This window comes from Populus nigra, chromosome 9 (assembly GCF_951802175.1).
Source record: "Populus nigra chromosome 9, ddPopNigr1.1, whole genome shotgun sequence".
NCBI classification, from domain to species: domain Eukaryota; kingdom Viridiplantae; phylum Streptophyta; class Magnoliopsida; order Malpighiales; family Salicaceae; genus Populus; species Populus nigra.
Window position 1 is genome coordinate 15302620 of NC_084860.1, and position 14072 is coordinate 15316691.

At 36.6% G+C, this 14072-nt stretch overlaps 2 protein-coding genes across 2 annotated transcripts; one reads left to right on the forward strand and one right to left on the reverse strand.

The window, feature by feature from the left end:
- Window positions 1-2244: 2244 nt before the first annotated feature.
- Window positions 2245-4432, reverse strand: LOC133702511 (protein ACCELERATED CELL DEATH 6-like). The gene is made up of 3 exons (XM_062126805.1): window positions 3725-4432; window positions 3018-3550; window positions 2245-2876 (listed from the first exon to the last, which is right to left on the reverse strand). Exons 1-3 carry the CDS (start codon window positions 4317-4319, stop codon window positions 2271-2273), a joined length of 1734 nt encoding a protein of 577 aa, XP_061982789.1. The 5' UTR covers window positions 4320-4432; the 3' UTR covers window positions 2245-2270.
- A 2064-nt stretch (window positions 4433-6496) lies between these two features.
- On the forward strand, window positions 6497-12541 carry LOC133703402 (ABC transporter B family member 15-like). The gene is made up of 7 exons (XM_062127884.1): window positions 6497-7619; window positions 7706-7760; window positions 7904-8091; window positions 8581-9038; window positions 9132-9672; window positions 10001-11958; window positions 12111-12541. Exons 1-7 carry the CDS (start codon window positions 7437-7439, stop codon window positions 12484-12486), a joined length of 3759 nt encoding a protein of 1252 aa, XP_061983868.1. The 5' UTR covers window positions 6497-7436; the 3' UTR covers window positions 12487-12541.
- Window positions 12542-14072: the final 1531 nt, after the last annotated feature.

Here is a 14072-nt window from a genome sequence, read left to right on the forward strand (position 1 = left end):
ATGCTTGTCATGTAATAAAAGCCATAAATTATCATTCTCATAATCCACATTTGTCTCTTTTCAACCCCCTGAAACATTTTTTTTTAATGTTTGAACTTCCCTAATTTTTATCAAAAGATGGATTTAAATACTTCGTAATTTTTATGGATCATTTCACAAGATATATCTAGTTCTATCCTTTTAAACAAAAATCAGAAGTAAAAAATATCTTTATTAGATTAAATTCATTATTGAAAAACACTTTGATAAACCTATTAAAACACTTTACTCTGACAATGGTAATGAATATATAGCTCTTGCCCATTTTCTTTCCACAAATGACATTTCTCATCTTACTACACCACCTCCTGTGTAGTATTGGGATTCCAATGCTAGTCCAGTTTTTACAATGTAAAGATATCTTCATTCAAAAAAGCTACCATTGTCAAAGTAAAGTGTTTTGATAGGTTGTGGTTGGTCCTTAAGGCAACTTGATGTAAACGATGCTTTTCTTCAAGGCCATCTTTTAGAAAATCAAACATGTTTTCATTCTCGAATGAAGCTTGTTGCAATAGATTTTCAATTTATTCGAGATTAAGTTCAAAATGATGCTCTTCTTGTGGCTCATTTTTCTTCTAAAGATTAACTTGTTGATGCACTTACAAAGCCTCTTCCACGCCAATGTTTTCTTCAACTCAAGTACAAGATTGGACTTCTCTCCCTATATCCATATTGAGGGAGCATATTAGAGAGAATTAGTTCTTGATTTATTCATATCAGATTGTATATTCAAATTAATGTACTTAGTTATCTTACATGGATATAGGATTCAGTTTATAACAACTTCCTAGTTTGTAGGATCTTCAACACTTCTCTGTTATTCCCCTGGTGTTTTTACACATTTGTTTGGTCAATAATAAAAGCATCAGTTTTGTTATGCTGTCACGAAATCCTTTGGTATTTTTGCAAGAATTAGAGCTATAAATTTCCAAAAAAAACTACCAGTTTCTATCCTAGTTTTTTAATATTGCTTTGCAGCTAGCATACTACCTGATCTAGTTTGAGTTCAAGGGATCATAGTTTTTATTCTGCAATTGCACTAGCGTTTTAGGTGCTCTCCCAAATCTAACTTCCATCACAGAGGCAACAGTTGCTGCTACGCGTATTTTTCAATTGATTGAACGAACTCCAAGTATAGACTTGGAAGACAAGAAGGGGAAGGCTTTATCATATGTAAGAGGAGAAATTGATTTTCAGGACATACATTTTATCTATCCATCAAGACCTGACACTCCAATCTTGCAAGGGTTGAATCTCAGGATTCCAGCTGGTAAGACAGTTGGTCTTGTGGGAGGTAGTGGCTCCGGAAAGTCCACAGTCATTTCATTAATTAAAAGATTTTATGACCCCAATGAGGGACAAATTCTCTTGGATGGACACCAAGTAAATAGGCTCCAGCTCAAATGGTGGAGCTCACAAATGGGTCTGGTCAATCAGGAACCAGTCCTCTTTGCAACAATCTCAGAATATATTGTTTTCAGAAGTTGAGCTCAACATTGTCTTCTTTGTATATCCAACAAGAACAGATCAAATGACCTTCAAAGGCTTGAACCTCAAAATTGATGCAGGGAAGACAGTAACACTGGCGGGGCCAAGTGGTTCTGGAAAAGCTACCATCTTTGGACTCATCGAGAGGTTTTACGATCCCATGAAACAAGCAGTTTTTATCGACAGACAGGACATAAAGAACTACAATTTGAGGTCACTTACTACGTACGAAATTAGCACCTTGAATTAATGGGTGTACCATTTTCTTCAAATTGTTCTGGAAGCACTCTCGTAACTTGAAATTTTGAAGCATATCATGAATACGAAAAACGAACTCCAAATATCATTTGAAACAGTTTTAGTTCGACAAGATTAGAAACTTCATGTACTACCACAGCATCAGTATCTACTTACTAGATAAATTTACTGTTTTTACTGCAAAGAATCAAGAAACTTACTACAAAATTACCTGATTTTGGATTTGTTTGCTTGTTTTCCAATGCATCCAACTGGGTTTCATCAGAAGCATGAGTATATTTTGATGTGAATTCAATGGAATTAATCGGATTTTGGATACCAGTAATCACGTTTTGTAATTTGTTTATACATGTTCTATCTATGGAATTTGATTCCAAAGGCTCATCTAACGCACAAACCAAATGCTTTGGATACCTTAACAGAAGCTGTCCAAAAACGTTGTCATAACATTTTGAAGCAGAAGGCAGAAGACTTCCTTGGTGATCTCATTTATTGATTCTGGACTTCATCTTCCAGAAATAAAAAATCAAGAACTGGCAGATTTCAGAAACAAGAAAAATCCGCACCACCTGGAGCAGAAACAAGAAGTTAATAACATGGAAAGCAATCCCCACAATATAAGTTACAATGTCAACAAAGGGTTGATCAGGCAAAACAGCAACAATTCCTGATAGGAATGCAATCGCTGCTGATTGTAGCGCTATACAAGTTAGCACGGTCGCACTTGCCAGGTAGTAAACATAGGATTCATCGTTACTAACAGCACCCCAAAATATTATGCATGCTGCGATTATGGAGCTGGTCATGGCAATCGCGTCCGAGAAAACAAACCATCTCAGATGTTTGCTTGATTCGAGTAATGCTACGCCTTGCTTGAGGCCAAGATCATTGTTAAAGCCTCCAGGAAGTGTGAAAGCTGCTGCAAACGTTACTGTTGCGATTAGTGTTGCTACCATTAAGAGGGTATTTCCCATTCGCTTGTAAGTTTGAATCCTGGCAATAGCATCTTGGTCTGTACATGGGGGATTCTTTTTCCCGGTGATTCGATTAGATACAGTGGTAAGTTTCCTCCATACGCATTCGATTATATTCTGCAGTGTTAGAAGACAATGGTGAATACAATGTCAAGCTTTTATTTGTTGTTTTTCAGAATAAATAATGCACGTAGCAGCAATTGCTTTTAGGGCTAATTAGATTTTATGTACTTCTGAAAGCTATGAAATCATACTTACATAACGATATATAAAGCATGATTCTCTGATAGATTCATCAATATCAAAGACTGATTGGCCAGTTTCATTTCTGGCTTTGTGGTCAACTCTTTCATCCCATATCAAGCACCGCAGAATCCGAGTTTGTCTTTCAATAGCAGCCAAATGCAAAGCTGTGTTCCCGCCGTTATCTGCTTGATTTATGAGCCATTGTAACTCTGCTATTTCCACCACACATCTGACCACATTCACTTTTCCACTAAGAACGGCAAAATGAAGAACACTCCTACCGTTCAGGTCCAGAAGCTCTCCAGAATCTGGGCAGTAGTGGATAATTCTTTCTATTACATCGGCATGACCATTCCTGGCTGCAACATGAAGGGGTGAATGGCCATTTTTATCCAATACATATGCAGTACACTCGTCAAATTCCAGCAATCTTTCAACAGCCCTGCGGTCTCCAAGGGATGCAGCATGATGGAGTGCGGTCCTGCCATGATGGTCAGCTTCTGTGATGAGGTGTGGTTTTGCTCTCAGAAGGATCTCCATGATATCTGACATCACAGAGAAAACGAGTTAAGATCTTAAAATAATTCAAGAGCTTGAATTCTACTTAGTACGAGTCATTTCAAGTTTAAAAGATGAGGATGTGAGCTTAAAAGATTCAACTGACAGCCATTTAATGTGGAGAAGTAAAAAGAAAGGATTGTCCAAGCACAGGACACCACCTGAATGTCTCTCTATCACAGCAGCATGCAAAGCAGTTTGGCCCTCTGGTCCCCCATGAGCTGAAGCTGGAGTTGATATCAGAATCTGATTCAAAACATCCTTCTTCCCTTCTCTAGCAGCAAGAAACAACGGAGACTCGCCAGCATAATTTTCAAAACAGGCCAACTTAGTATCAACCCTCAGCAACAACTTTACGACACTCATATTACCGTTCCTAACAGCCTCGTGTAAAACTGTATTGTTCTCCTTGTTTCCCTGCCTCAGTATGTCAAACTTGCCAGTTTTTCCATATTCAGTGCTTATCCTTTTTGCTGCCAGAATTTCTTTCACCAGAAAATCAACAATAGAGAAGTGTCCACACCTTGCAGCAACATGTAGAGGACTGTCTCCACTCGAATTCGACCTTGTAAGCAGAGACCTGCATCGATTATAGATTTCAACGACTACTCCTTTATGTCCAAATTGCACAGCAATATGGAGAGGTGTATTCCCTTGTGGAGTAAGTTTAGTAAGTAGCCTTGGATTTTCGTTGAGAAGTTGTAGGAGAATATAAACATTTCCTGATTTTGCAACTCTGTATAGCCTTGAATCCATGAAATCCTACTGGCAAACAACTATCACAACTCTATCTGGGCATTGTATTCTAACGACGATGTGGTTTCAGGCGTCCATGTGAACATCTTGACCAAGAACATATAGGCAAATCAAAATTCAAAATTCCGACTGACTTTGAGGTTTGTCTGTGAATTGTTAGTCAAGAGATTAATTATTAATTATGTCTAGGCACTAAATAAATGTTCAAAGCTCAAAGTCAGTATCAAATCAACATCGACTAGATCAAATATCTAAGCACCAAATTTGAAAGATCATTTGATGCTTGAATGAGCAATTAATTAATTTATGACTGAAAACCATTTCAACATAAAAAGATATATAGTACATAGTTAGGAGTAAGTAAGACCAAGACCACCTGCAAAGAAAATGGAACTTCTGAACATGTCTAAGGGAACTAGCAAACACCGAGACGCTACAATAAAAAAATCAAAATAATTATCAACCATTAAAGTTTTTTTAAAAATATTTTTTGTGAGAAAATACAATTTTTGAAAATGCTCAATAAATAAAAAACCAACTCAAATACTTAAATTCAAGTAAATTTTAAGCAAATAAAAAGATTCCAAAATTCGTAGCCATTAATTCTTTTATCAAAATAAAATATTAAAATTAAAAAAAAACATTCAAGATAAAAAACTTGGAAATTTATTGATAATTAAAATTTTAAAAACCATTTCATTAATATAATTATAGTTTTAAAAAAATATATAAAAACATTTCAAATAATTTTGGTGCGATGAGATTGCCGAAGCTTCTGGGGACTCAGTCAAGCGGATTCCCCTTATTTCATGTACTTATGCCCTTCTGCCTCAATTCTCGTACACAGATGCCGTGCGTTTTGGTGTAACAACGATTGAAAGAAATCATAATATATTAAATAAAAGGCCGAGAACTTAAAATTACAATTCCAAGATGGAAAATTAGCATATTTCTTGTTCATATTCAAGATATTTTATGATGTTGTGTATGTTTGAAGACAAAAGGCATATTTATGTTAGTAATTAGCTATTTATGAAGATAGAAAGCAAGTTTATGTTATTTAAACCGACCAGTTTTGGTTTGTTTTTATTATTTTAAGAAAAAACCTAGTTTGATTCGGTTTTTTTGATTTAGCTAGGTTTTTTTTTTTGTTTTTTTCCGATTCGGTTTTTTCAGTTTCAAGTTTATAAAACTAAATCAATTGTTTTTTTTTAAATTCTAATCGATTTATTCAATTATATGATTGGATTATTTTAATTAATTTTTTTAATTTTATTAATTTAATTAGTTTTTTTTTTTTTATTCTTTGCTTGCCGTATGGCCGTCAAGGGTGAATTTCTAGAAAGCTCAACGATTAGTACACATTACAAGACAAAGTTAATTTTTTCAAGAAATCAGTCTGATGTCGTTATCTGCTCTCCAATGTTTACGAATGAATTGTCAGTATGGGCGCTCTCTTTATCGCCAGTAAATACCTCCCTCAACTTGTCAATGGCTATTCCCTTCCAAGCAAACACCGATGAGTGTTTTTTTACCCCCCAAACAGGCAGAGTTCTTGTTGGAATGTAATGGTGTCATACAGCTGATGTTTCCATTTTCCAGGACAACCGTTACGACAATTGCAGTTTTTAAGATGATTTTCGAAGCGAAAGCTTCATGAATCAATATTTAATTCCCTAAAAACAAAAAGGGTAACACCTTTTCTACTTGTAAACCGTAGACACACAGCAATGAATTGATTTCTGCTATCTTTATTATTGAACATATCTTTCAAAGTTTAATGTTCCTTCGATTCCTCAAGAGTAATCTAACGCAGTAGAGTTGCTTTGTAGGTTTTTTTAACTTACAGATCACCAATTCACCATGTCCCATGTACAAGAAGAATAAGGAAAAAAAAAACACGAGGGAAGTTTTCTGAGTAATTTGAGGGGAGAAGACCGGCAACAGCCCTGGTCGTTCTTTGCTTTTCTCTCTTCTTCAGCTCCTTTCCTTCTTCTTCTTCTTCTTGGCTTTTTCTCTTCTCTCTTACTTCTCTTCTTTGTCCCGCATCATAGTAAGATCAAAACTATATATTTGACTGATAACATAATTTATTCTTCATCGTTAAAGAAGATCACTGTAAAAGAAACATAAATAAATTCAAAAAATTAGATCATAGTCTGCACCCTGTGAAACATAATCCTCGGCAAAGTTTTGACAGCAGATAAATTTAAGCGGTTGATTGTTACATGTGAGAAAAGGTCATGTATACAGCACAAGAATGGAATCTTAGAAAGATGACTTTATCTAAATGTCTGATGCAATGAACACTTACAAAATCTTTCCAATAAATCTTAAGGGGAATAAGAACAAGAATCTAAGAATACATACTAAGTTGACGTATTCAATGTCCTGGATAAATGATACTCTCTAATATCTCATGTCCACATTTCTCCTTTTCTTTCATAGAAGAAGTGCACTTAACAACTAGTTTAAGGGAAATAAAGATCTGTTATATAATCATTGGAGGAAAATCTCAAGTATTTCAGTATCTTGTTTCTACTTTTTTGGCAGGAGATGTCATACTGCAGGCAGAATTTGTTTCTTGGCAAAACATGGGCAAAATGCGATACCAAATAAAACCAAGCCAAAAGGAAAACAATGAGTTACTGACCATACATAACTATGGATATGCAAAGAAAGATCCTAACCTGATCATAATCATCACATCAAGGATATTGTGAATATTATTTATTTATTGGATTGTAATGTCTATAGTATCAGCAATAGTGACAGAGAATGATTCTTGGCAAAAAAAATTTACCAGCATGTATACAGAATAAATACTGAACCAACGAATAGCATGACGGATATCAACATTAATTTTGATTCCCTGGTCACCCTATGAAGAATCAAGTGCCGGCTAATTTACTAGATGGCTGGATGCCTCTGGCATTCTCACAAAAGTTTAATGACATGAAAACAATATAAGAAAAAATAGGGACTAGAATATGATTAAACGTGTCTAGTAGCACTTAGCAATGCCTACAAAGAGCTGTCTAAGCTGAAGGTTAAATACTGATGAAAGCCATCACATACCTTTGAAATCTCGTCACTCTCCAAGAAGGAGCATAGAAAATGGGTGGTAAAGATAGCATGTTTCGGTACGCTGATGGCATGGACAAGTTGTTGATGTTCTTTGGGGTTTTGGGCAGTGTTGGAGAAGGGTTACGACACCCTCTCACAATGTATGTTCTTAGCCATGTCATCAATGACTATGGTAGCTCTGGTATTTCTTTGTCTACTGATACTGTAAACAAGGTGAGCAATTTAACAGTCATGCATTGTACTTCAAGAAATGCTTTGAATGACATGTCGATTAACTTTCTGTTAATTCCACTTGTCAGTATTCTCTCAAGCTCCTGTATATTGCAATTGCTGTTGGACTTGCTGCATTTGTTGGTTAGTTCATTCTTAGTAACTCCATCTAACTACTTTCAGACTTCGTTTTTGCTAAAAGACTAGTACTACACTAATCAGTAGAGAAATCGGGAAGTTAACTGTTCCTTTGTTGCATTTTTTCGGGTCTTTGTTTACTTTGACAGAAGGATTGTGTTGGACGAGAACTGCTGAGAGACAGACTTCTCGGATGAGAACGGGATATTTGAAATCGGTCCTTAGACAAGAAGTTGGTTTCTTTGACACTCAAGATGCTGGTTCTTCCGCAACCTATCAAGTTGTCAGCACCATCTCCAATGATGCCAGTGCTATCCAAGTAGCAATATGTGAGAAGGTTCGATTTCAGTTTCTTTCATTTGCTTTATTCAGTTTTAGATAAACCTGGGTGTTGAGAACTCAAAAATACACAACTAAGAGTATCTCTTTGGTACAGATTGAAATTCCTGCATATATATTATCAAAACCTGACTGAAAACATTCCAACCAAATGATTCATTATGCAGAGTGATCCTACCAAGTAAATGCATATCTATAATCATGGAGCTACTAAGATTCCATGAATAGCACTTCTGCTCCATAGCACTGTATAGTTCATTTCTCCAATATCTTGCTTGTTGGCTTGGAATCTGTCTGGTGTATGCAAATCTGTTGGAAAATGATAAAATGCTTGCCCAGAACTTGAGCATCCTCCTTAAAGCATAGAATGAGTACAAATTTAATTATCCCATTAGCAGATAAATACAAGAAGAACTCAGAGGAGAACTGTTTTGTTAACATCCATGCTGTGATTGAAGTTATAAAAATGGATTGTTGTTGCTTGCAGATACCTGACTGCCTTGCACAAATGTCATGCTTCTTCTTCTGCCTTGTGTTTTCCTTCATACTATCGTGGAAGTTTACTCTGGCAGCTCTTCCTTTTGCATTGATGTTTATTGTCCCAGGACTTGTATTCGGGAAGCTCATGATGGACGTGACAATGAAGATGATTGAAGCTTATGGAGTTGCTGGTGGGATTGCGGAACAAGCCATTTCTTCAATAAGAACTGTATACTCATATGTGGCGGAGAATCAAACAATAGACCGGTACAGCCGAGCACTTCAAAAGACTAAAGAATTAGGAATAAAGCAAGGTTTCGCAAAGGGATTGATGATGGGAAGCATGGGAATGGTTTATGTAAGTTGGGCATTTCAAGCTTGGGCTGGCACTTATTTGGTGACTGAGAAGGGAGAAAAGGGTGGTTCTATCTTTGTAGCTGGAATCAATATAATGATGGGAGGACTGTGAGTTATTTTTATTAAGCTAACTTCTCTTTGCGGCAGACTAAGTTTATCTGATCTCAATTCTGGAAATCACAGTTCTTTTTTCATTTGCAGGAGCGTATTAGGTGCACTCCCAAATCTAACTTCCATCACAGAGGCAACAGTTGCTGCTACGCGTATTTTTCAAATGATTGAACGAACTCCAAGTATAGACTTGGAAGACAAGAAGGGGAAGGCTTTATCATATGCAAGAGGAGAAATTGATTTTCAGGACATACATTTTAGCTATCCATCAAGACCTGACACACCAATCTTGCGAGGGTTGAATCTCAGGATTCCAGCTGGTAAGACAGTTGGTCTTGTGGGAGGCAGTGGCTCCGGAAAGTCTACAGTCATTTCATTGCTTCAAAGATTTTATGAGCCCAATGAAGGACAAATTCTCTTAGATGGACACAAAATAAATAGGCTTCAGCTCAAATGGTGGAGATCCCAAATGGGTCTAGTTAATCAGGAACCAGTCCTCTTTGCCACATCTATAAAGGAGAATATATTGTTTGGGAAGGAAGGTGCCTTGATGGATGATGTGATCAATGCTGCTAAGGATGCAAATGCACATGACTTCATAACTAAGTTAACTGATGGATATGAGACACAAGTAAGCTAAATGGTCTGAACTCAATATGTTATGTCTAGATTACTACTGTTAGCGAATTTGTTTCGAAAGCATTTCATACATATGCTACTGTAAAGTTCTCCTAGCATGCCTGAGATGCGATAAAAATAAATGGTACAAGGTGATTCTTGAATTCCTAGGCATTACTTCAATATTGTATGTTTGGAATTTATTTAAGTAGAAGCTCTAAAATATGCAAATTGCTTGTGATATAGTTTTAGTTCCCAATTAATGTCCTGAGCTGATTTAAACAAAACCATCATGAATTGGATGCACAGTCTGAAATAACAGTTCATGATGGATTCCACAGGTTGGCCAGTTTGGATTTCAATTATCTGGGGGGCAAAAGCAGCGTATTGCCATAGCAAGGGCTCTGATCAGAGACCCCAAAATCCTGCTTCTAGATGAGGCAACCAGTGCACTGGATGCACAGTCTGAAAGAATAGTTCAGGATGCAATTGATCAGGCATCGAAAGGAAGGACAACAATCACCATTGCGCATCGCCTCTCCACAATCAGAACAGCAAACCTGATTGTTGTTCTTCAATCAGGGAGAGTAATTGAATCAGGTTCACATGAACAGTTAATGCAAATAAATAATGGAAGAGGTGGAGAATACTTCCGGATGGTGCAGTTGCAACAGATAGCAGCACAGAAAGAAAATTTTAATGACTTCATCTATAGAAATGATGGAAAGAACTCCTTTAGAATGAGTCCTGCTCCCAGTCCGGTTAGCTTGAGAAAAAGCACTCCACGCACCCCAGTGTTAAGCCCCTTTAGCCCAGCATTGTCTATCGGCACACCTTATTCCTACTCAATCTATGATCCTGATGATGAAAGTTTCGAAGACGACTTAAACCAACTGAATTATCAGGCACCTTTTCAGTGGCGTCTGCTGAAAATGAATGCACCTGAATGGGGACGAGGCTTGACTGGATGCTTGGCTGCAATAGGTGCTGGAGCGGTTCAACCTATTAATGCTTACTGTGCAGGATCACTTATGTCAAACTACTTCCGCAGTGACAAATCTGCTATCAAACATAAATCCAACGTATTGGCCTTGATTTTTTTATTTATTGGTGCTCTCAACTTCATCACCAGCCTCCTCCAACATTATAATTTTGCAGTTATGGGAGAGAGGTTGACGAAAAGAGTACGCGAGAAACTGCTAGCAAAGCTGATTACTTTTGAGATAGGGTGGTTTGATGATGATGAGAATACAAGTGCAGCAATTTGTGCAAGGCTAGCCACTGAAGCCAGCATGGTTCGCTCCCTTGTTGGGGATCGGATGTCATTGCTAGTACAAACATTCTTTGGTTCTGTCTTTGCTTATTCAATAGGACTTGTTCTAACATGGAGGCTAACCCTTGTTATGATAGCTGTGCAACCATTAGTTATTGGAAGTTTTTATTTGAGGAGTGTTTTGATGAAAAGTATGGCCGGGAAAGCACAAAAGGCACAAATGGAAGGAAGCCAGCTAGCAAGTGAAGCTGTTATTAACCACAGAACTATAGCTGCATTCTCTTCTGAGAAGAGAATGTTGGAGCTTTTCAAAGCCACTTTGAGAGGTCCTAAAGAAGAGAGTGTTAAGCACTCATGGCTGTCAGGTCTTGGCCTGTTTTGCTCCCAGTTTTTTAACACGGCTTTTATCACACTAACATACTGGTATGGTGGGAGGCTCCTGACGGAAGGGTTAATAACCTCAGAGCGCCTATTCCAAGCATTTTTGATACTGCTTTTCACTGCTTATGTCATTGCAGAAGCTGGAAGCATGACTAATGATATATCCAAAGGAGGCAATGCCATTCGAACAATATTTGCAATTCTCGATAGGAAAAGTGAGATTGATCCAAACAACTCATTTGATGCTTCGAACATCAGGAGAAAGTTAAATGGCCAAGTGGAGTTCAACAATGTCTACTTTGCTTATCCAACAAGACCAGATCAAATGATCTTCAAAGGCTTGAACCTCAAAATTGAAGCAGGGAAGACAGTGGCACTGGTAGGGCCAAGTGGTTCTGGAAAATCTACTATCATTGGACTTATTGAGAGGTTTTACGATCCCTTGAAAGGAGCAGTTTTTATTGATAGACAGGACATAAAGAGCTACAACTTAAGAATGCTGAGATGTCATATTGCACTAGTCAGTCAAGAACCAACACTGTTTGCTGGCACTATCCGCGAAAATATTGCCTATGGCAAAGAGAATGCAAGAGAATCTGAGATACGAAAGGCTGCAGTTGCTGCCAATGCACATGAATTCATCAGGTATAAGAAATATTTAATCAAATGTACTCAGATATATTCATATGAGTGAATGTCATGGTTTACAGGACCAATACAAAAATTCTTTACCTGGTGAAGCTGCAAACGAAAGCTATAGATCTCTTGTGTTTGATTTGATTTCTTCCTTTTTGCAGTGGAATGAAAGATGGGTATGATACCTACTGTGGAGAAAGAGGAGTTCAGCTATCAGGAGGTCAAAAACAAAGGATAGCACTTGCTCGTGCGATACTGAAGGATCCATCAATCCTGCTGTTGGATGAGGCAACCAGTGCACTTGACAGTGTGTCAGAGAGCTTAGTTCAAGAGGCACTTGAGAAGATGATGGTTGGCAGAACATGTGTAGTCATTGCTCACAGACTATCAACAATTCAGAAATCCAACTGCATTGCGGTTATCAAGAATGGAAAGGTTGTAGAACAAGGCTCACACAAAGAACTCATAGCATTAGGTAGCGGTGGAGAATACTACTCTCTGACAAAACTACAAAGCGGAAGCTCCTCTTATCAGTAAAGCAGAATCATCTGGAGTCTGGACTGCCATAGGAGGAAAGTCTACTTTTTGTTAAGTCTGGACTGGCATGATTTTTGAAGAAGATTCTGTGAATCCATTACTGCAACTTAAATTTAACACATTACATGCTCCTCAAGCTTAGAAATCATGCTTCCAAATGAAAAAAAAAACTAATGAAAGTGCTAGTTTTTGGAGAATTACAATGGCATCAAATCATGTGAAGAAAATTATGTTTTCTACTTGAGCTAAATGCCATAGCCCTGTCTCTGTTTATGACAGCACCCTGCTATGTCCCATTCCTTCGTAAAAATGTGTAAGAACAATGCCCTCCCTTCTAAAATAACGAGACCATATAGCCCTAAAAATGTTTTTACCCTTCCACCGTATTGCAGTCTGCATTTTGCATAACATTCTCGCGATGATCAATGAATGATTTACAGGAAGGTACCATTTCAGCAAACAATAAACTTTATGGTAAAATCATCTCTGAATTTAAGTGCTGGTACAGCTTTTCATCGAGACAGAGCAAATAGAATCTGTCGTAATTTATTATTATCTTTGTGACAGAGAATTTGAAGGGTGACTAATCCATCTACTTCTATAAATAACTTAGTTTTACGTTTGAGAGTCAAAGCTGGAATACGTTCTCTTCTCTGTTCCCATCCAAATTCCTCTAAAATTACATGAACAAATATTTTCTTACAAGATTACTAGTCCAAATTATTATGCAGAAGAACGATTTTCAAATTTTTGTAAGTTTTCTGTACAAATTTAAATAGATCTTGTATTTGTTCTGTATTTTATGTTGTATATATTTTAGGGATTAATTAAAAACAAAAAACATAGTTAGAGATCGACGTATATTTCAAATAAATTTGACCTATTTTAGGGATTGATTAAATATACGAATCATTTCCCCTTGAACAAAGAATGTGCTGCAATGCCAAGAAACTCCTGCGTGTGATAGTTTACGGACTCGCTCTACTTTGTGAGTTGAATCAAACGACAAGAATTATAATGTAGCGTTAATTTTAAAATCTATTTATCTAATTGTTTTTTTGCTTAATTTTATATTAAAGTTGGTTTAATATCACCTAGCCAATTTAACCAGTCCAAAAAAATTTATCCCTAAAAATAATATAAGGATGAAATTAAAAGCATATTTTTGATGAAATTGACAAAAAAAATTTCCTCAACTAAACTTTTTGCATAGCATGGGTTTAAAATTAATTCTTGGGAGAATTGCTCTAACGTAATCCATTTAACTTGGTCCAAAACCAACTCAGCTGACCGATAAAATAAGTATGAGGAGAAAATGAAAAGAAAAAAAAGATGAGAGTAACAAAAAAAAAACCTCTCAACCTAACTCTTTATCTAATTTATATTTAAAATTAAATTATATAAAAGTTATCTTATTATGATATGATCAACTTAACATGTAGAAAGATATTAGAATGATTATTAAAAAGAAATTATTATGATAAAATTGAGTAAAAAAATAAAAAGGAAAATAAATAAATAAAAGGTTAGATCATAGTTTTAAAATCTGGTCCGATCTGATAGGTCGATCCGGGACTCAGCTAATC

Coding starts and splice junctions, on each gene's coding strand:
- LOC133702511 (XM_062126805.1), bottom strand. CDS start 4,319: ATGGATTCAAGGCTATACAGAGTTGCAAAATCAGGAAATGTTTATATT. Junction 3,551..3,724: donor TGTGATAGAGAGACATTCAG/GTGGTGTCCTGT, acceptor CTGTGATGTCAG/ATATCATGGAGATCCTTCTG. Junction 2,877..3,017: donor CATGCTTTATATATCGTTAT/GTAAGTATGATT, acceptor CTAACACTGCAG/AATATAATCGAATGCGTATG.
- LOC133703402 (XM_062127884.1), top strand. CDS start 7,437: ATGGGTGGTAAAGATAGCATGTTTCGGTACGCTGATGGCATGGACAAG. Junction 7,620..7,705: donor CTACTGATACTGTAAACAAG/GTGAGCAATTTA, acceptor TCCACTTGTCAG/TATTCTCTCAAGCTCCTGTA. Junction 7,761..7,903: donor TGGACTTGCTGCATTTGTTG/GTTAGTTCATTC, acceptor TTACTTTGACAG/AAGGATTGTGTTGGACGAGA.